At 39.3% G+C, this 21,443-nt stretch overlaps 1 protein-coding gene across 8 annotated transcripts in view; it reads left to right on the top strand.

The window, feature by feature from the left end:
* Nucleotides 1-21,443, top strand: part of COBL (cordon-bleu WH2 repeat protein) — a 157,912-nt gene that overhangs the window by 32,110 nt on the left and 104,359 nt on the right. For all 8 annotated transcript variants that reach the window (XM_059855529.1, XM_059855539.1, XM_059855521.1 and 5 more), the window contains exons 2-3: nt 10,101-10,307; nt 20,823-21,033. In XM_059855529.1, coding sequence (XP_059711512.1) covers nt 10,101-10,307; nt 20,823-21,033 — 418 coding nt within the window. The remainder of the gene's footprint in view (nt 1-10,100; nt 10,308-20,822; nt 21,034-21,443) is intronic.

Here is a 21,443-nt window from a genome sequence, read left to right as displayed (position 1 = left end):
TGGGGAGCAGTGGGCCTTGAACTTGGACACGGCTTTCTCTTCTCTGCCCCAGGAAATTTGATGTAAGGTCAGCCACGATAAGATCACAAGTGCTTCTCCAAGGGCAAGTGAAGTTGAGAGGAAGCAGAGAGGTGCTATCCCTTTTAGGAGAGTGCAGTGCAGCAGGAAAATAAATGGTTTTTGTAGTCCTGCCTGCTGTGTTTTGTATCTCTCCTGCCTGGATCCTTGTAGCTGTAGAAACTTACCAGATTTCATAAGCAGAGATACCTTCTAGCAGCCTCTAAAGACATTAGGGTAATTGCTAATTTTTAATTTAATTCCTGCCTAGAAGTACAAGTTTCTAGTGTTTTGAGAAGCCTTTTGGGTCCAAGGGGTGCTTTGGAACTGGGCCAGGATGCCTCTTTACTCTGGTCAGAGCCTTTAACTTTTTGTCTGTGTCCATTTCTTTGGTATGTCTGAAATATCTGTGATCTTGTCACCATATGCAGACAGCTGAGTGGAGGCAGGTGAAATAACCTAAGTGTAATTCTGAAAATTCTCTCTTAATGACCATTGCCTGCCTGTTTTTGTAGGATCTGTTTGTGTCAGGGTGAATAGATGAAATGAGCTTCAGTAGTGTATTCCTAGAGTGTTGTCACTGGATGAGGAATTACGATCTGTCAGCTCACAATAACAGCTGTTAGCGTTCACCAGCAGGTACCTATTTAAGCAGGTAATCATGCTAAACAATTCTTTCCCATCTGCACCTCAGATGGACACTGTTTTAAGGCCGTTTCTAGTTGAAAAAGGTATTAGTACGAATAATATTCTGTAGTAATTAGTTGGTGGTTTTCCACTGAATTGCTCACTGGCTTCTAAGCATTTTATAAAACTTAGGAATTAGCCATATATATTGTTTTTTTCTTTGATTCTTTCAAAGCTGTTCCATCTTCTGTGGGAATAAGGCAAGCACTTTACTGCAAGGAGCACTAATCTATGGTCTTCAGGCCTCTAGAGAGTGATTCTCAGTAAGTGGTATTGAGGTTAAAAGTCTGTGGGTACAAAAATAGAGCACAATCTGGGATACCTTTGCTCAACAATGCAGGCCAAATGCACCTTGAATTTACATGTTAGTTGACAGTGCAAGTCACTACAGGAGAGTTTATAAATCAGTGTTGCTAAGCAATAAACTTTTATTGAAGGTGATTGTTGATAAGAAATTAAGAAAGGACAACCACCCTGAAATCTGAACAACACCTATTATTTCAGGGATAACATGCAGTACAGGTGTTTCTGAGGTAGCCTCAGGCTTGAGAAACCATACCTTTAGTCACTGACCCCTCTAGAAACAAACCATCTGCTCATTGCTGACATGATTCACTGTTAATAAACATGATGAAGACTACTGTGTGTTAGTAAAGCCTATTAGAACTGGCAAGCTACCTTTCCAGACCTAGAGAGCTCATCATGGAGTTGTGGCATCTTCACAAACCCACAGCTGAGAGGTAGCAGAGTGAGTGCATCTGAAGGATGCCCATTTGCCCACAACATGCAGAAGGCCAGCAGTGCTTCAGGCCTGTTTGGAAATACTCTTGCTTTGTCTCATGACAGTGTTTTCCACAGATGAGCATGGTTAGTATGAGTCCAGTTAACCAACGTGAATGTGACTATAACCTCATGAATAATGCTGAGAAATATCATTAGTTGTCTTGCCAGAGATTTTAACCTTATATTTTTCACACTTCAGCCATAGTATTTGCCTTCTGCAGAGAATTCAGTGTGCAAAGTGGCTTGTCTGCATGGTTGTAGCCTGCTGTCTGCTTAACTGAATGTCTTTAACAGCTCAGTGATGATTTGAGAGTGCAGAGAACAGAGCAGAGTGCCCTGGTAACAGGGCTTGGGCATTTTACAGTGTTATTATCATCAGTATTCGGGTTTTCTCTCTTAAGTACATTCAGGATGTTAGCATGGATGGCTTTGGCATTTTGTTTGGTTTGGTTTTTTAAGTAACCAATGCCATTTTGCTTATGTATCAATAACATAAAAATAGAGTTCTCTTTTCCCACTGAAGCATACCATGCAAAGCAGCCTGATTTAGTCACAGATGAAGGAACTGGATGATATTTCAGCTGAGCACAAGCAATGTGATGTTTTCCTTGAGTGTTTTCTTTATTTTAGTATTACTGCCGCTTGGAATGGAATGAGACTAATAGATCAATACTTGATAAATGGGGAAAAAACATTGTGAGTTTGTGGACAATGAAGGAAGAAGTTAAAAATACTGGTAGGGATACTGTTCACTGAATGCTTTGCACTAGTGCATTGCTGTTTTCTCTGAATGTCAGTTTAACAACAATCTTTTATTTTGGTCAGCATGAAACTGGCAGACAGTTTTAGCTGAGGTGGTGATGGTTAAACATATTTGAGTCCTAAAGCCTAAATGTTTATTGCCTGTATTCATGTTTTGGTTCATCTGCAACTTCTCTTCTGGCAAATGCCGTTGTGAAAAGAGCAAAGCTTCACCATCCCTGCCTGGAGTGCTGTTTTTCAACTTTGCTTTTCCAGACCACATTTTTTTGAAGGTGAAGCTTCTTACCCATCCTCCAGCATGAATTGTTGGTGGCATTTTGTTTGGATCACATCTCCCAAGCTAAAGAGTTAAAACTATTTCTGTGTATCTGACTGAGAGAGGTGATATCGCTGTATTTTAGATTGCAGAATTTTACCTTTCCAAAATAGAACTTACCTGTGCTTTCTTGCCTTTAACCACCAGAGACTTCTGTTTTTCTTCAGCATATGAATTAGCAGATTAGGTAAATAATTAAGTAATGTTAACTGCTTTCCCATTTCATTCCTATTTACTGATGTGCAACCCAGTAGAGTTGTACAGCATGGCACCAGCTTGTAGTGTGGTCTTTGCCACACACTGAACGTGTGGGTGGTATCTCAGAAGTCCTATGATACAGCTATTAGCGATACAGACCTTACCGTGCTTATTCAGGCAGTGTTTTCATTAACTGCAGTGGGCATGTACCCAAATCTGGGGATTTGGCTGCTTTTTAAAAGATTTTCTTTAGGGCTTGTCTTCTACTTTGTTTTGGGAACTGATACAGGTAGATCCATTAGGCTCCCTGGCGTGGCTGTGGTTACCAAGTGTAAAAGCATTTGGAGGCTCCAGTGTTATTCCTTGATCAGTTAAAGTCCACCCCGTGTACTGGTCCATCCCTGCTTTCCCGCTGAGAGAGGGCTTTCTGAGGTAGCAGTGGGGAGCACTGCATGGCCCATGCACTACAGGAGGTCAGGTTAGAGTGCTTCTGGCTTCTTCTGGCCCTAAAAATTACTCCGTTGTGGAATTGGTGTGTCAGTTGCTCTGTACCAGATCTTGAGGGAATGCCTTAGTGACTGGAAGGAGGATTAGACTTTTGTTGGAAGATAGTACACAATGATTCTTATTGCAAAGTGTGGGTGATGTATAAAAACATAATTATTTGAGGATACCAGCCACGGGCTAACAAATCATTTAGCCTTCCTGTCAGAGGGTGAGCCCTCAGTAGTTCAGCAGTTTTTTGTCAGTGCAGGAGTCTGGGTCCTGACTGGGCAGAAGCCTGTTTTCCCTTCTTTGGCAGCTCTGCAATGTTTCACCAGGACCAGAGTAGCCAGGTGTCTTCTGTGTGTTGGGACATTTCAGCCTCTCATGAAATGGGTCGTATATGGGGCAATGCCTCTGGAAGCAAATTTTATAACAGTTATTCACTGGCACATCCAGGACCAGGAAACTGCAGCCCAACACTTTTAAATGATTGGTTAAGTTGGTGAAAAATTTGAAATTAGAGAGATGATATTAGGAACTACTTCCATTAAACTGTATCATCTCACCTTGACTTCTGTTTATTTTTTTTAACTTCGCCCTTGGGCAGTCATGATCATATACTTCCATCCCTGCTTCCTCTTCTACAAATGTGCTCATTCTATTTGCTTCTGTTCTTTATTTCCTTTTCTTTTCTTCTGGCATAGCAACTTTATTTTTAAAATACATAAAGCTGTAGGGTTTCTCATCAGTAGAATCAAATGGGAGATCAAAAATATAATTAAATAACTTTCATTTCTTTGCCAGAAACAAATTATTTTTTCTTGTCTATTTTGGGTGACTTTATCATGCCCGCAAGGAAATAATTTTCATTGTGTCTATCAGTGTGATCCTGCCTTAAAAATGGAATGATCTTTTACAAGTAATATGAAATTCCAATAAAAGTTTGAAAAGAGAAAAGCATAAAATAATTATATGCTGTAGTAGCCCTGGAATTCAGAGTAAAAACTGCTAAAACAAAGACAGCAACTTATTTTAAAAAATTAATTAGAGAACGCCAATTGTTGCCTGAGCCATATCCACTAGTAATCTAGTTTGTTCCATCTTAGTGTCTGCTGAAGATTTCAGCTCTTTAGAAGGTGTGATATTTGTGTAATATTACTAATTCTACCAAAATATTGGAAATTAATATTGGAAACAAGTTACTACAATAGTAATGCATTTTAGACCTGTAACCTGTATGAGACATTTAAAGGTTTACATTATCTGTGTTGCAAGTAATTGTAATGAATTGGTATATTTAGTCTGATAGAAAAAGTAAACTTGAGAATGTTCTTTGGCATTTTTGTATTGTTTATAATTTAGTTGGTTTTCTTAAGTGTTATAGATCTCAAGGTGGAATGGAGTTCTAGTTTATACTGTAAGGCTGTCTGGGTGAATTTGTGCCTTTTTAGTAGTTACGGACAATATCATGCTCTCCTGGTTTCTGTTCTCAATCTCTCTGAGATTTATTTGACTTTTGGTTTCCATTTTTCAGAATTGTTGAGGTGCCTTGATCTTGCTGCTGATCTGTTTGTATTTCCTTTACATTTGTGTTGTGTATGTTACAATTTTTCTGAGCTGCTGCATCAGAAGCTGAAAGGATTTTACTTACAAAGAGGAAACTTAGCATATTTATTCTGTTGAAGTGGTTGTCCCTTTCCTAGCCAGTGATCTGGGCTTTCTTTGCTTTGTCATAAGCAACAAGCAAAGAATGAAAAGGAAATGTTCTGTGAAAGGTATCTCCTTCACAAGTTAGATCACTGAGAATGAATGACTTCTACCCTGCTGTGTCTTGGTGGTTTGGAGCATGATGTGTGTGCCTCAGGGCTGGGCTTCTGGCTTTGCTGTGCAAGTTGCCAGGGGAAAGGGAGCAAATGAACATACTCATCTGCATTTTTTTTCTTGCCTGTGTACACAGATTTCCCCTCAAAAGACTATAGTAGTCCAATCACCTGAAAATCAAAAATGTTTATTCCCATGTTTCCTGGTTTTCATCCAAGAGACAATATGTCTGTATTTTCTCACCACTGGGCACTCACATGTTGGTTTGTTTCTCCTAATTATGAGATGGGGTGTACATAACTGTCACAGAAAAAAACCTTTGCACCTGTTTGAGCCTTTTGACTAGACTGCAAATTGACTTGACCAGATTGTACTAGTTGGCCATTACTTAAAAAAATTAATTTCCCATAGTTTTGCTATGATAAGGGATGGTTGAGTTTTTGATTTATTTTGGATTGGATTTTACTTGGTTTTGTTAGGTGGGGGTTTTAAGGTTTCTTGGTGGGGTTTTTTCTCTCCTTTTTTTTATATTCTTCATTTTTTCCTGCAGAGTGTGTGTGTATGTGTGTTCCTGTGCTTTTTTTATTGTTCTTGCTTGTTTAAAATGAATGGTTAGAGAGAGACACTGCATAGAAAAGACCAGGTTCTACAAAGTGGTGAATTACGGAGCACTTGCCCAAGTCCTGCTGACACGCATGGAATGAAGTCTTTCTGTACCTGTTAAGTCGCCTTTGTTTTACAGGGTGGAGAGGATTATTTATTGGGAATGGTGGAAATGGGTAGCATTTCACTGTTTCACTTTCAGTTTTTTCTTTCTAAAAGAGTGTGTATGTGTGTGTGTGTGTGTGTGTGTGTGTGTGTGTGTGTGTGTGTGTGTCTTAGACCTTGTCTGAAGAAAGGCAATCTCTGCATAGCTTTGCCCTGGGCGTGGAAGTGGCAGGACCACTGCTGCTCAAAAGACAGATCACATTTTTCTCCGATAGGATTGTAAAGTCCAGGTTACATCTTGTTGCTTGGTAGTTATATATTAATAAATTGTAGGTCCAAAGGGCTTCTGTTACCTTGTCTTGAAGTTCATAATCTGATGAAACTTCTTTTCATTTCTCTTGTGTTTCTTCTGTGCTGAACTACAGAAACACTGATCTTATTAGTCAGTGGTAGTTGCAACCGTAACAGGTCAGTTTCCTCGTTTTTCCATCTTGAGAAACCTGGTGCTTTTACTGATAGCAGTGCTGGTAGGTGATTTATATATTCTGCCTAGCTATTTCATGACTATATGCGTTTTTTTTCCATTTACAGTTAAGTGAGAATAAGTAGTTCAAGCCTCACTAAAAGGTACATTTGTGTATTGGAATCAGCTGCTTGTTTTCACTGTCTCTGTCTCAAGGACTGGATGGAAGCATTCATGTAACCATGAGTTAAACCAGATCTGAGGTGTTCCCACTTGTAACTTCTCCTGCAGACAAGGAGTGGGTACAGGGTCTTAACAGGTATCTCAGTAGTGAAAGATGTTTGTGGAGAGAAGATGGCTGTTGAACTAAATTTAGGTTGAATTTATCTCACACTGAAGAATGGTATGCAACTTTTTTATTGTATGTTGTGGTTTATAGCATGGAAAGTACCCTTTCTTCCCTTGCTTAAAACAGGCTTTTAAATCACTCACTTTCTTTGTGCATTATTTTAGTGGAGTAACAATAAGGCTTTTATTACGGAGTGCTTTTGTATTGTCCTCTATAACCATTGTTGCTCTGACAAAGAAAGATTAATTCTTTTTCTCACTCACATTCAATAGCATTAACCGGCTTCTAGTCAGCTTCTGACTGCAGTTGCTGGAGCCTGTCAGAAAAAGCAGCTGCTCATGTCAGATCTAAGGTAGAGCTAGATCTGTGGATTTCAGTCTCTGATTCATGGAGCTACATTCTACGACAGAGATATTTCAGAAAGTTTGCTAGAAAATGCAAAACTGCGCGACATATCACTCCACAAATGTGAACTGCAGAGGGATCTGCTTCCACCGATATAGTTTGAGATCTGTCATTTGGAAAATGTTGAAAACCAGGAATTTCAAGCAGTCACAGTGAGAATATGTAAGTCACTGTTGTGGAAAAGTTCGTATGAGGTCACCTGAACTGTTGCTAGGTTAGAGAGACTGCAGTGGGAATGTTTTCCCTTTTCCTTTCTCTGATGTCCCTGAAGGAAACAGACCTGCCCTGTCCTTTCTGCACAAAAGAAAAGGAGGATTGTAGTATCTAAAAGGCCCTGTCAGCATAATGCCAAAAAGGATATGCATTGTTATATGTTATATGGAGTTAAAGTGAGCATGGCTGGTCAATGTATGGCTGATGCTTTTGTTGGTGTGATGCCTGATTTGCTGGCACACACTGCCCCCCTCTCACCCCCAACTTCAAGCGGTTTCATACAAGGTCTGTAACTGCAGAATTGGCTGAGGAGTACTTGAAAAGTTTTTTAAATATATTAAAAAGATAAAAATCACACTCTCATTAAGGTGTCTGACCTTGTTTTTCTGTTCCCATAGAAAACCTCAGGCAGGTTTATGTTATCGCCAGGGAACAGATGCCTTGTTGTAGCATAGTCCCAATTTACTTCCAGCTCCTTCACTAGCTTCAAAACTCGGTCCTTCTTCATTTCTTCCCTGAAGTTTCAAGTGTCTACAGCTTCAGCTAATTTCAGTTTCATGATTATTTTATTACCATTGCTTTATTTCTTCTACCTTTTTTCACTGTGAGATCTCTAATTTATGAGGTAAATCATAATTGCAACTAGTTCTGCCAGGCTCAGAACACTTGCCTGCTTCTTTTCTTTCTACCCCTTGGTACTTTGTCAGATGCAATGTGGTGGAATTAGCGCCCGCATTAAAGAAAAAGCTGCAAGAACAAAAAATAAAAGCTTGTTTTAAGAAACAAGTTATAGTTTACAGTAGCTCTATAGCTACTTCTGTTGATGTAGTTGGTATTATGAAAAGCAAGAGTTACATGATTTGTAAATCGATGTGAAGTTAAACTGATTGTACGGCAGTTTTGCCATGAGTCCGGATGTATGCAAAATTCCCATGTCTTCCACCACCTGCTTACAAATAACAACTGTAGCTAAACATAAAAGGACCTGAGGAGAAGATGAATCCAATTTTTTTTTTTCTTCGATAGACAAATAAATTAAGAGTTTTGTTCATGGAGAGTCGAGCTAGTTAATTACTTGTCAATGCTCTGAACTTATCATCACTTCAATGGGGCGGAGCATAGGAGCTGCAAGTTAGTGACTGATGATTTCATGCCTCACTCAGTGAGTATAGGATAAAAATGGAATGTTCAAGAAAATTTCTGATGAAAGAAATATTTCTCTCTACTAGTAAATAAGGCAGTACCTCTCCCTGCATATCTGTAGAGAATGCTGTTTGTTATGCACACAGGGAAGGAAAGGCAGTATCTTCACTGCTGATGTACCACTGCCTTGTTGAGGTCTCACTGAAATGAGCATTTTCAAGGAAGTGTAAAGAATTTTTGCAAGTTGAGACATGTCACAGAGATTGTTGGTCAAATGCAAATACTGATTACAAAGTATGGAGGGTTTGGACTACCTCTGAACACTTTTTTTTTTTGTTGTTTTTTTTTGTTTTTTTTTGGTTGGTTGGTTGGTTTGGTTTGGTTTGGGTATTTTTGTTAGTGTGATAAAGCTGTTACTTTTTTCTTCTGCCAGAAGCTTACATGATAATCCAAACTAACTCTGTTTAACCTTTTTATCTGCGAGAATAGAGGTTATCTCTTATTAAAAAAGAATTTGATTTAGTATTTCAGTTCAGTTTTTAATTTTTTTTTCCCCTATGCACAGTTTTGCCCTTGGCTGATTTGACCACTAAGCTTTTCCAGCTTTTAAGAATTAGAGTGCTTTTTCTGTACTTTTCCTTTCTGGACCTCAGTTCATGTTGTTTGCAGGGCGAAAATCGTGTGAAGAATCATAATCTCTTCCTGCACCCTAAAAACAGGCAGATTAAGGAAGTGCAGGCGGTAGGCCTCCACAATAATTTCTGAGTAAATATTTTACTGCTTTTTCCATCTGTTACACTAAAATCTGACTTAAACTAAGCATAAATCTAGTCAGAAGAGGTCACTGGAGTATTAATCATCAGAGTTAATCCTCTTAGACATGTGTTTGGTATGAGGCCAGCTATTCAGAAGTTTAACAGCACACATATGTTGCTTATCTGTCTGGCTGCTTGCCAAAGAAGTAAACTTCAATTCTGTGGTGGGTTTATATCTCTGTAAAGTACGCTGCTTGTTTGGTGCAAGCTGATGAAGCTTTTCTGTATATCACACATGGTGCATAGCCTGCTACTGAAGAATGAGTTCCTTTCAGGGTGCTTTTCAAAGAGCTGTAGTGTTGGTGTTGCATGGTAAGAAGTGATATCATTCACAGTTGACCTTTTCATGGTGCTTCCCTATGAAGTACGATGAGCCAGATTTAATACTACTAACTTAGAGCAGAGGAAGAGTCAATGTTTCAAGTAGAGTAATACTGTGGAACCCAAATATAGCTGAATGAAACCTCACCCTGCTTCCACTGCTGCCATTCTGACTTGGAGGAAACATTCATGTACATAAATACAACTCTTTCTTAGTCAGGTCTGGACTGGACCCAGCATTTCTGTTTCTCACTTCATAGGAGTATGCTTCATACTCGACAGAAAAATGATTATATCATATCCTAATTATGGAACTGATTCATTCCCTGGGGCATGGAAAGCAAACAGTAGGAGTGAGCGCATCATTAAAAAATTAGCGTATTTTTAGAGAGGAGGTAAAAATAAAAGTGCAACTCCACTGAAAAGGTTAATGATGAAGAAAGAATGACTTGCATTAAAGGAACTTTTAAAAACAGTCTGAGATTATGGCGAAAAGAGCATATATTTCTTAGTAATGTGTTTGGATTTTCTTGGAAGAAATTATTAATTTTCTTCTTGCCTTTCTTTCTCAAGGAGAAGAATGAAAGCTCGTGCTCCCCCTCCACCAAATCAACCTTCTCCAGCAAGTAGAATTCAAAGTGAGCCCAAGTCACCTGCAGAGACAGCTGTAACTTCTGATCAGAACCTTGTGAGCATGAAGGAGAACATGATAAACAGACTGGTGGACTTCACAGTTGTTTTACCCAGTGGTGTGGAGCAGAAGTGCACAGTGCAAGGAAGGTAAGGCTTTGATTAGCTCTCACTTTTTGAAGCCTTTTTTTCCCCATGGGATGCTTGGTGATGCTGTCCTTCTGAGTTTATGGGGCTTCTCTGTCGTGCTTTTCTCTGCATTTTAAGCAGCTGTTGCACCAGAGTCCTGAGAGCCAAGTATAAAGGATCCTCTCTTCTGGGGCAAGAAGGATTTAGCAGCTATTGTGTTACTGTTTTCCCCATGGATCAGCACGTGTATGGATCTATTCCTTTGATGTGTGTCACTGTGCTTAGGTTGTATCACATCTCATAATCCAGAGTGGGCTTGCTGCAGTGGAAGTAGGTGCTGCTGGCAAACAGTCCTGACAGTATAAGTGCCTGGAGGCATGCCAGGAAGCAGGCTCAGAAGATGGATGATTCATCACATTCAGAGATCCCGCCTTCACAATTGCAGTGCAGTTGTGTAGACAGCAAAGTATCTGCTCATATTTAGGAAGCTTTTTATGTATAAAAGTGTATTTTTTTTCCATGGAAAGAGACAGGGATTTTCTGTGTTACTTACTGGGTATAATCAAGAGCAAATTGTATTGGAAGGGTAATTTTGAGATAATTCTCTTCACTGTGGGAGCTCTTCTTTTTCCTCATTCTTTCTGGGTAAATTTTTTTGAAAGAGGGAGACATTGCTTTAGGAAATAATATGGAGAACTTTCAAAAATATAAACAACACTATGATGAAACCATAGCAAACAGTGTTGTGGTCAGGAGTAGTCAAGAAACTGTAGGAAGTGTAACACCACATTCAAAAGGTATGTAGTTATAGGCACACAGTTTGTGGTAATTGGGAGTGGGGCTGCGGTGGAGCCTCATCCCCAGTGGGCTGCAGCTGTGCAGGGCCGGTGAGCAGCAATAAAGGTATTACCTGGAGTGCCCAGGTGCACTGACCAGTCACCAAAGGGTGCAGAGGGCACACAGGTGTAAGGCCTGTAAGATGAAGGGTAGAAAAAGGTTGGGCTGAAGAATAATAAAGAGCAGATGCTGGAAGTTTTCTCAAGTGGCATTATTGTGTATGGGCTGATGCTGTCTGATATTGTGTGGTGACACTCTGTGTATTGTGGCTGTCTCAACTGTGAAATTGAGGTGCCTGTTGATAAATCAGGTTCTGTGTTCATTTTACAATAATTTTTTTGATAGTTTGTCTGCATTCTAGCAGAACTACTTTCTGGTCTCATGTGCTAGTCTGTGTTGACTGTTTCCCTCAGAGCACATTTTGATGGCCAAGGAGGATGTGTGAACTGGTGTTCGGTGGTGTCTGGGACTTCTTTCTCCCCGCTGCTTTTCTTGTAGACACTGTCATTAGCTTATCCACTCTTGGGAGACGAGTGCAACTTGGGGGTGTCCACCCAAAGCCAAAGTGATGTTAAAGGTTTGAAAGAAAAATAGTGCTTATCAGAGCTCTCAGATAAGATGTGCAGTGATAGAGTTTTTATAGGGGGATTTGGACTTATTCAGAGAAAGTCAAGAGCAGGCCTGGTAAGTGGAACAGGACATGAAACTCACTGGCCATTGGAGCCCAAAGAAAGGTGATATTTCATTGGCAAATGCAAGCCACCTGGGAGCTGACAAGAGGTTAATATTCATGCAGCATTTTGTACTAAGACATAGATAATTGCCATAAGGTTAGAAACTTCTTTCCTCTCCAAAGCAAGTGGTCCGAGAGTGCTATGAGTAGTCTTTTATTGTGACTTTTTGAGGAACATAAAAGCTACAGGAGCAAAGAACAAGTAGAAAGTCCCTGTACAGTAAATATTCTGTGCCTCACACAGGTGTTTATCATTATGTATCTCATACACTGAGACTGAGTGTTTTCTTATTAGAGTCTTTAGTCTGTGGACAAAAACCTGAAATGGCAAACGTGAAACTTTGCGTATTTCTCTGAGGTTATTTATATCATCTGCATTAAGCATTCTAAGCAACCAAAATGTTCTATTTGTTGTCTGAAAGTGCTCATTTCTCTCCAGGGTCTGCATGACAGGTACAGCCTTCTGATTTATGTGGCAATTAAATTCCTGTTTGTGTTAATGTGGTAGTCTGCACATCACTGGCGCCTAACCTAGGCTGTGGCTCTTCCTCCTCAGTGGTATCTCAAAGACTTGGAGTGGAGAAGTTAGTGACACTATTAGCCAGCTGTGGGAAGTGGAAGATGATAGAAACTGAGAAAGAGGAATTAATCATCCTAACAAGCTATTAAATGAGAAAACAATATTCTGTAATAAGCCCTGTATTACGGTGGCATCGGTCTATGAACAGACCTCGTGTGTGCTGCTGTTCTTTCTAATCACTGGAAGATGCAATTTTCTGTACGTTGGCCCTGGCTTTGTTTTTAGGTATGTAGAATAGTGAAAAATAATAATGTCAAGATTATCTGAAACTTTTAGGGGGTGGACTGTCCTAAGGTTTGGGGGAAAGCCCAGGTTTTCTCAACTTTTTCCATTGTTTTGGTATTGAAATCTAAACAGCTATGAAATACAATGATACTCAGGTGTAAACATTAAATGATGAAGTTACTGGATCTTATAAAATGTAGCAGTTTTTTGCTTTTTTTTTTTTGTGGTGGTTTTTTTTTTTTTTTTTTTAAGGTTTGTGGCAAGAGAAAGAGCCAGTACAGGTAATGAATTATTTTCCCTGCTCACTCTTTTTATCTGTGATGATATCATGGAAGGACATTTCAGAAAAATCTGCTGTTGTTTATACTACTTTAAATCTTCATTATTTTTGTTGCCATCATTAAAACTGTTTCCTTCAGAATTTCTATTTGGCTACCCTGGGGAAAGAGCTTTTCTGTTTCAAAAAAATTTGCAAATCTTTGCCCTGGGCATATTCTTAATGTAAAATGATTCTGTAATTTCAGGAAAGCAGTTCACAGAACAATGAAGTACACTAGATTATATTTAAAAATATAAATACTGTAGATAATTAGTATCACTTAAGATTATTATAAGTCAACTTAAAGTAAAAATAAAGTCTTTCAATTTGTTCATTGTATGTAGGCAAAGCAACATGTTGTAATTTAACTTTGTTCTCTATGTAAAAAGTTCCTGCAGATATCAGCAGGAGGGCAGAATGTTCTCATTAAGTTTTCTTGGAGACACTAAGAAAAAAAGTTTTACTATTTAAAGATATTTTATTGAAATCTGGAACCTTGAAATTGTTTTATTTATAAAAGTTAACTTAAGCTGACAGTCTAACAGTTTATTGCCATCTTGTAACACACAATTTGTTCGAGAATTTGAAAATGTGTAGCGCAGATTTTTAGTACAAAGCTGAGTCATTAGGGAGTGTGTGCAGCGATAGAATAGTATAAACAGTTTTCTTTTTGAAGGACTTAATCCCTGGGAACTCTGCTGTAAAACATGTAGAAGGATTCCTTAAAAACTGTTAGCCTACTTCCCCTTGAAAAGGAGGGAAACACAATTCTGTGTTTGTACTTGTGTATGAGCACTAACTGATGTGCTGAAAGGACAGGTAAAGCATTGGCCACTTACACATTTTATGCATGTAGATCTGTAGCACATCCACACAAGTGGTTAACAGGTCTGGGAGAGGTGGTGGGTAGACATTTAGATGGAAAACAAGTGGAAAAGCCCCCAGGTTATCAGTTTTCTGTTCATGATTCTCAGAGGCAATACTTTCAATGGGTAACCCATAAATAAAGGGATCACGCATCTGGTGTCACTGAGGAGGACTTCCTGATTAACACAGATAAATACATTAACACAGCAGCTTGGAACTCAGTAGTATTTGTAATGCACTGTAGAAAAATGGGGATGTTTGAAGCTAAGTGAGGTTTGTTTTGAAGTTGTCAACACATGGATGACCAATATGCTGAAAAGTAAACTGGACAGTTGTTGCTCCTGCTGTTATCTTCCATGTTACACAAATTCTCTTATACATATGATGCACATAGAGCAGGACGCTAGAAGTGGTAATAAACCAGCCAAAGCTGTAGTCTGATTCTGCAAATAATGGAGGACAGAGTTCAGTACAGAGTAATGTCAGTATATTCAGAAAGACTATTCTCACATAGTCTCTTTATTGTGGCCTTATAGCTCAACATACAGAACAGCATTTCAGGAAAGATTGAAGGTTTGAAATCAGCCCAGGTTGGTAAAACATTCAAGAGGTGTTGTCAGAAGAAGATAAACAGGTCACATGGCAAAAGGGTTAAAAAATAGTTTAACTAAATACTGAATAAGAGTCAGGTCCATTGTACAGTAGTTCAGTGTAGACTAAAGGGGGAGGGGGGAAGTTTTCCTAGAATTTATGTTGGAAGGGACCCCTGGAACACACAGTCTCTAGGCAAGTTTGAATACTTCAGAGAGGAGGTTTCTGGATTTTTCTGCACCTCTTTTCCAGGGCTGGAACCATCTTTTTGGAGACAATATGTTTACTTGTATCTAAATGGAATTTCCTATTCAGCACTTGTCAGAAGAGTCTGTTTCTGTAACCCTTCAGTTCATGCTTACAGACAGTAGCAAGGTCTCTCTTCACCTTTCTTGTTCTAAGGCTCAAAAAGCACAGTCCTCTCTCTCATCTTGAGTGTTCCTTCTGTGGACTTGCTCATTTGTGGAAAATAAGAGCCAAATGTACAGGAGCAAGTTAAGAAAAGAAATAGAAAACATTTATAAGTGTCTTATTTATCACATTTCCCGAACTTTTTGGATACAGCTTAGTACTTAGTGTGCACATTTTTGTTTGTGTAATAAAAGTTGTAATATTTTCATTAAGCTGCTGTACTTTGGAGCTTGCAAAAATAAAGATTGATGCTATTTTTCTAGTTTAAATGGAAATAGTGAAAGAATTAGAGACTTTGGGTCATCCATTCCCTTTACAGTATTACTTTTCCAGTCAATTGCTAATGCAGATTCTTAATGCATATTTGACATTGACCTAAATAAAGAAGATTGTTTCCTCCAATTTAAGATTATTTTTAATTTATTTTTTTTATTTAGTAATGGAATCACAGAATAGTTTGGGTAGGAAAGGACCTTAAAGACCATCTAATTCTACTCCCCCTGCCATGCACCAGGGACTTGCTCAGAGCCCCATCCAACCTGGTCTCTCATGCTTCCAGGGATGGGGCATCCACAGCTTCTCTGGACCAGTTTCTGTGCTTCACCACTCTCACAGTGAAGAATTTCTTCCTAATATCTAATCTAAGGCTACTTTTAGTTTGAAACTTTTACCCCTTGTTCTATCACCACATGCTCTTGTGACAAGTCCCTCTCCAGTTTTCTCCTAGGCCTGTTTAGGTACTGGAAGGTATTTGTAGCACGAAAGTAGAAGATAAAAAAAAAAAAATTGTTTGAGAGAATACAACTTTACCCTGAACATTTATTTTTGGATGTACAAGGCTATATTTTAAAATGGATTTCTCTGTGTGATCCAAGGAGGTTAAGCCAAACCATACCCAAAACATCTCAGTTGTTTTATACTTCCTAAAAACCATAGGCCTCTGCTGCATTTTACTGGAGAAGAGCAGGAAACAAGCAGTCTGGTCAGACTGGATCAGAGCTGGATCAGCATGATAAGTATTGCTGATACATTAGTTATTCTTTACTGTCCAGAAGTGGCATTAAATGTCAAACAGCTTAGTAATAAAATATCGAAATAGAGACAAAGTACTCTCCTTTGTAAGAATAGTCATATGGACCTTTTTATATGAGTCTTAAATTGTCTTCTCCCTCCAGTTTTGTTTCTGTGCTCTAGTATTTGCTTGTCAGTCATTAACCTTTGGTTTGTCTATTATGTAGTGTTTAGTTACCCCCACAAAAATTTCAGCAACATTGTACTAAAATAAAAAAAGTAAGGTGTTTCTTAGCTGAGTAGTTAGAAAGACAGGACATATTTAACTTAATTTCAGCTTTAGATTTAAGACCTGCCTCAATTTCAAAACAGAGTATGTTCTCTACCAGATATCCAAGCAGGTTAATAGAAAGTGGGGATCTGTGTGGAACAAGGTGGAAGCAAAGGAAGGATTGTCTCTTTGCTTCTTCCAAGAGCCATATTCAGCCCAAGGTTAGAAAGAAAAGTTGGTCTAGATTAGTTGATTACTATTCTCTAGGTGTGTTTAGTGACTCTCTTCTGTGTGTAGAATATACATGGAGTTACTTGAAATAAAACTCCCACTTAAAATCAAGCTGTACTGTATTAATGGTTTAGAAAGAAAATTTTTTCAATTTGGTGCCATGGAAATCTGATGTAAGAATAACTTCATTGCAAGGGTTTCCCAGCTCTCTTACTTCAATTGAAGCACAAGGATTTTGAACTTTGTTTGTGCAATTCCTTTCATTTCCTCCTTTCCTCTCTCCGCTTCTTATTTTTTTCTTTACACTTCAGAAGCTTTGTGAAAAATTTTCCCTGAATTTACATTTTTTAAAGAGCATGTGATTTGCTTTGAAGCTTTTTCAAAAGCTTCAGCTGTACTTTCAAACGGTATAGATGAAGGCTAGGGATGCTTTTCATGAAACAATTGTGTATTCTGAGCAGCATGGCACAGTTTTGGATGTTGCAGACCTCCTTGAATGTTATGTTTAATGCATGCCTGTTTTTAATCAGCAATAAGGTTAAATCTCAGATTTGGCTGGATTTTTGAATTTTCCGTTGTCCAGGCAAATTTGTTAAAGTTGCATGATTGTCTGTAACTTATTGTCTCTGATGGCTGCTGTGGATTCTGATCTTGTTATAGTTGTGGTACTGTTGCTGCCGAATATATTTTATAATTTCGGTGGTGTATGTTTGTAATCATAAATTGCTATTTTGATGAAGTATCTTCTCTTTAGAAATACTTTTTCAAGAGGCAAGATAACTATCCAAATTTGAATGAACTATCAAAGTATTATGCACTGCAGAAATATGTTACTGTTCCACTTTAAATATAAATGTCAAGCACATAGGACACCATGTATTATGATTCTGCCAGGTTATTTCATTTTCTCTGAAACTATAGCAAGAATGCTGAGGGAAAGCAAACACATGCAAATTTTAGTTTAAAATAAATATGTCTGTAAACAGACAAGTTGAGATCTGTATCAGGAGAACTGATAAGCACTTTAAAAAAATGTGTACTGCACAGTTTAATGAGTATTCATGCAAATACTGGTGTAGGTGGGATTCTTCTGTAGTTTCTGCTTAGTAGCTGTAAATATCTGTTGGTTTGTGGTGTGTAGCATATGAATTGAACATACTTGTGAAACACAGATGTTTTCAACTTGTGGACAGTGTCAGAATGAGTCATTATGAAATGAGCTGATACAGTTTTGATTTGGATGCTTGTCCTTTGAGAGGAAGTCAGTTTTTTGGGATGCTGTGGTCAAACCAATAGGTGCTCAGATTTGAATATTGGCACCTGGTGTGGCCACTGAGGACATAGATACGCCTCTGAGAACACAGAGGGGTTAAAAGCAGAGAACTCCCAGGGGGAAGCTCTCTTGGGTTCTATCTGTGAAAGAGGTCAGAGTGCCCCAGCGCAGCGGCAGGCTGGGCGGGGGAGGGGAAGCCACCAGGCCTGAGTGAGATAGGCTGGAGCTTTGGACAGAGAAGGGAGGTAAAGGCCCCTGCAGGATGGAAGGTGGAGGAGCACTGAGAGACATCGAGTAGCCCCCCAGAGAGAGAGAGAGACAGAGAGAGAGAGCTTGTGCCACCTTGGAATTCGATATCATGTGCTGGCAGCACGGCTGGCCGGGAAGGAGAATGGGGGCGGCGAGAGGGTGTCCCGCAGGGCAGCGTGGGAGTTCTGGACAGGCAGAGCCTGATATTTTAACCCTTTTCTTGGGTGATGGAAACCTTACAAATGCTGATCCTCCTGGAGCTGAATGAGGAGAGAGATAGAGATGGAATAGCAGGAAATGGGCAAGTGTGATGAAAATCCGTGCAAGTGAAAGATGTCTGAGAGAAGTTCAGAAGAATTCTAGGTGGGAGGAGGTGATGGAGTGGCCTTTGGCTGGACTTTTCTTTTATAGCCATGGACAGAACCATTTTTTCTGTGACACAGAGACTGCATTTAGGGGGGAGGCCATGGCTTGGAGCCAAGAAAGTGCAGTGATGTGATGTGAAGGAGTGTGTGAACAGAGACAACGGGTGAGGAGGGTGGTGGTGGTGCCCTCGATCTTCAGTGAAGAAGATCTCTGTTCTGGAGACCCCTTGGCCCCAGGGGGTGAAATTTGGGGGGGACAGGTGTCCCAAAAGTGCGAGACTGTGCTCTTTTGGAACTGGGCAAAGCACCCTTAAAAGGAAAATCCTAGGAGCAGCTCTGGTCCATGTGCAGTGGTGAGAGCACTGTACATGGAAGGAAGATGTCACGATGGCAGATGATCTCCGGGCGGTGCCACGTGTGACATGGAAACACAAGAGGCTTCAACTGTGTTTCCAGGGGAAGCCCATGGCGCAAGAGGGACTCCTGTCTTCTTGATGAACTGAGAATTGATTATCTGAAGGGTGGTGATGGACTGAGAGTTAGTGATCAAAGGGGTGGTAACTGAATTGAGAATCCAAGGTTTTGTCCTACTGTGATGTATTGGGAATTTGGTGGGAGGAGGAAGAATGTTTTTGGAAGGTTTTCATTCTGTGTGTTTCTTTTATATATTGTAAGTTAATAAAGCTTTTTTCCTTTTATTCCTAAGCTGGAGCCTGCTTTGCTGTATTCCTGGTCACATCTCACAGCAGACACTAGGGAAAATATATTTTCATGGGGGCACTGGCATTGCGCCAGTGTCAAACCATGACAATGCTACACGTTTGTATTTGTGCTCTGTATGTTAGCAGTTGCCACAGTGCACTCTGTTCTGAAGCATTGTATACATACTAATGGCATCTGTTTTCCTTATTCCATCTTCAGTCATCATCTTCCGAGTTCTTCCCTTTTCCCTGAGATCATGTTCTTTCAAATTTCCCACGCTTGCCACTTTTCCAGCTCACACTGTGTAACTCAGTTAAACTTGAAAAAGGTTACTGTAAAGAAGGTCCTTCCTCTTCTCTTGCATGAGAAGAGCTGTCACCTACCAGGTAATAAGGAATTACTCTAGTTTTCCATTTTTGTTGTCTTTGCCATTAGCCCTCCAGCATTTTTCACCAACTTCTTGAGCAGTTGTTGGCCAACAACATACCTATAGAAAGAAGATTGTTGACCTTCCACAGGTGCCAATAGCTTGCAGTGTAAAGGATAATTCTTGAGCTACAGATGTAATGGTGCTGGCTAATAACCTGTGGAAGATTTTATTTTCTTTGAATTTGCTTGATTTTTGAATCTGTAAACAGTTTTCCCAGTTTAAACATTAAAAGAAGTGCCAGTTCTCTTGGCAAATTTGCTGTCTGTGCATTTATTTTCACTTCTGCTAGAAGACAGATATCCCACTGTATATGACAGATTCCAGCTACAGCTGGTTTTTTTTAGCTTACGTTGTTTTATTGGTGACAGACTGGTTTATGAAAACAAAACTTTTTAGGAAAATGACCATTTTTAATAAACCTATTTTCTTTGATTCTATACAGAATTTTTGAGGGGAAGGCTGGGAAAATAAAAGTACCCTTCATTGCCATTGCAGAGGAGAATTTCTGGAGTGTGGGGGAGCACAGTTCATATCTCCTGTATTAGGCAGTACTCAGCTCCAGTGAACATTGAGTTCTTGACACAGAATAGAGTAGTTCTGTGGAGAGGCACGAAATGAGAGAGACAGTTGCTGACTCTTTTAAAACTTCATGTTTTAAGAATCATATTGCAGTAAGACTTGCTAATAATGGGGACACTCAGAACCAAATGGTTTTTCACATGGTTAATGTCTTCACCAAAATAAATATGGACAGGATCTCTTGTACTGGAAAATATTGCTGGTGTCCAATGGATGTGGAGAAATCATGTGGAAATTAGGCCATATCTACCATTTGTTCCAAATTTAAGAACTCCATTTTGGGTTATGTGATTGTTCAAATCTAGGTGGAGTTTCCCAGACTGTGAGTTCATAATCTACTCATATCTTGTCTTCACATTAATGAACAGAATTTGAACTGAAGCATTTAATGTATGGATTTAGTACATTATGACCCTCAGTTAGAGCATGATGCTTAATAACACCAAGGTTGTGGGTTCAACCCCCATATGGGCCATTCACTTAAGAGCTGGACTTGTTGGATCCTTAAGAGTCACTTCCAACTCAGAATATTCTGTCATCTGTGGTCTGGAAGTAAATAAGATGCACTTTGTCTGCTCTTGGCTGATGTTTGTTAGTGGTATGATTGGCACTGCTGTCTGCTTGATAGTGAACAGTTAGTTGTGAGGTCATAAACAGACACTAAAGTGGGAATATATTTAATTCCTATCATTTTATCTGATCTGTTTTGCATTTCAAAGCACTAGCACTGTTCCCTCCCAAAGATTGTTAACTAGCAGCACATCCAAAGCTTGTGTTGTCTTTTATCCCCTCATCTTAAAACAGGTAAATTTTCTAGCAATGTTTTTTTCTCATGCTAATGGTGAATTCTTCTTCCTTGTAGTAAAGCTGTGATGGATGTGTTGGTTGATTTATGCAGCCAGTATCGCTTAAATCCATCTCAACATAGTCTTGAACTAAAGTCTTCGGGAACTCAACAAGTTCTGAGTTACAAACCAAACACTTTGATAGGAGCACTGGATGTACAGACAGTACTTCTGAAAGAGAAGATTCCTGAAGAGAAGCCTAAGCGACCTCTGCCAAGGGTCCCTGAGGTCAGTACTCTTGGAGAGCTAAAGTGATGCTATGAAACATCATTCCATTCCTATGATTTCAGTTCTTCCAATCTTTCCATCTTTAAACCAGATGGGAAAGACTTGGAATTGATTATAACCCTCTTTACTAGCTTATTTAATAATGTTTTGCATGTAGTTTAGTAGAGGCTAGTCTAGACATTTAGACAAAATGGTATGTTGCATGTGTTCGGATAGATGGAAGTCTGAAGATTAGGGCAATTGAAAATTGCAGTAATGGCTGAAATGAGAGTGGGGTTGTGTGGAGATGGTGTTTTGGTGATATTTTGTACACCATCTTCATTGAAGGTATGGGAGAAGGCTGATCATTAATAAGTGTATTTCACAATACAGTGAAGATTAAGAAGTAGTCATTTTCCAAATGTTTGCTG

The sequence above is a fragment of the Haemorhous mexicanus genome, chromosome 1 (assembly GCF_027477595.1).
Source record: "Haemorhous mexicanus isolate bHaeMex1 chromosome 1, bHaeMex1.pri, whole genome shotgun sequence".
Lineage (NCBI taxonomy): Eukaryota > Metazoa > Chordata > Aves > Passeriformes > Fringillidae > Haemorhous > Haemorhous mexicanus.
This window is presented reverse-complemented; position numbering and strand designations above follow the sequence as displayed.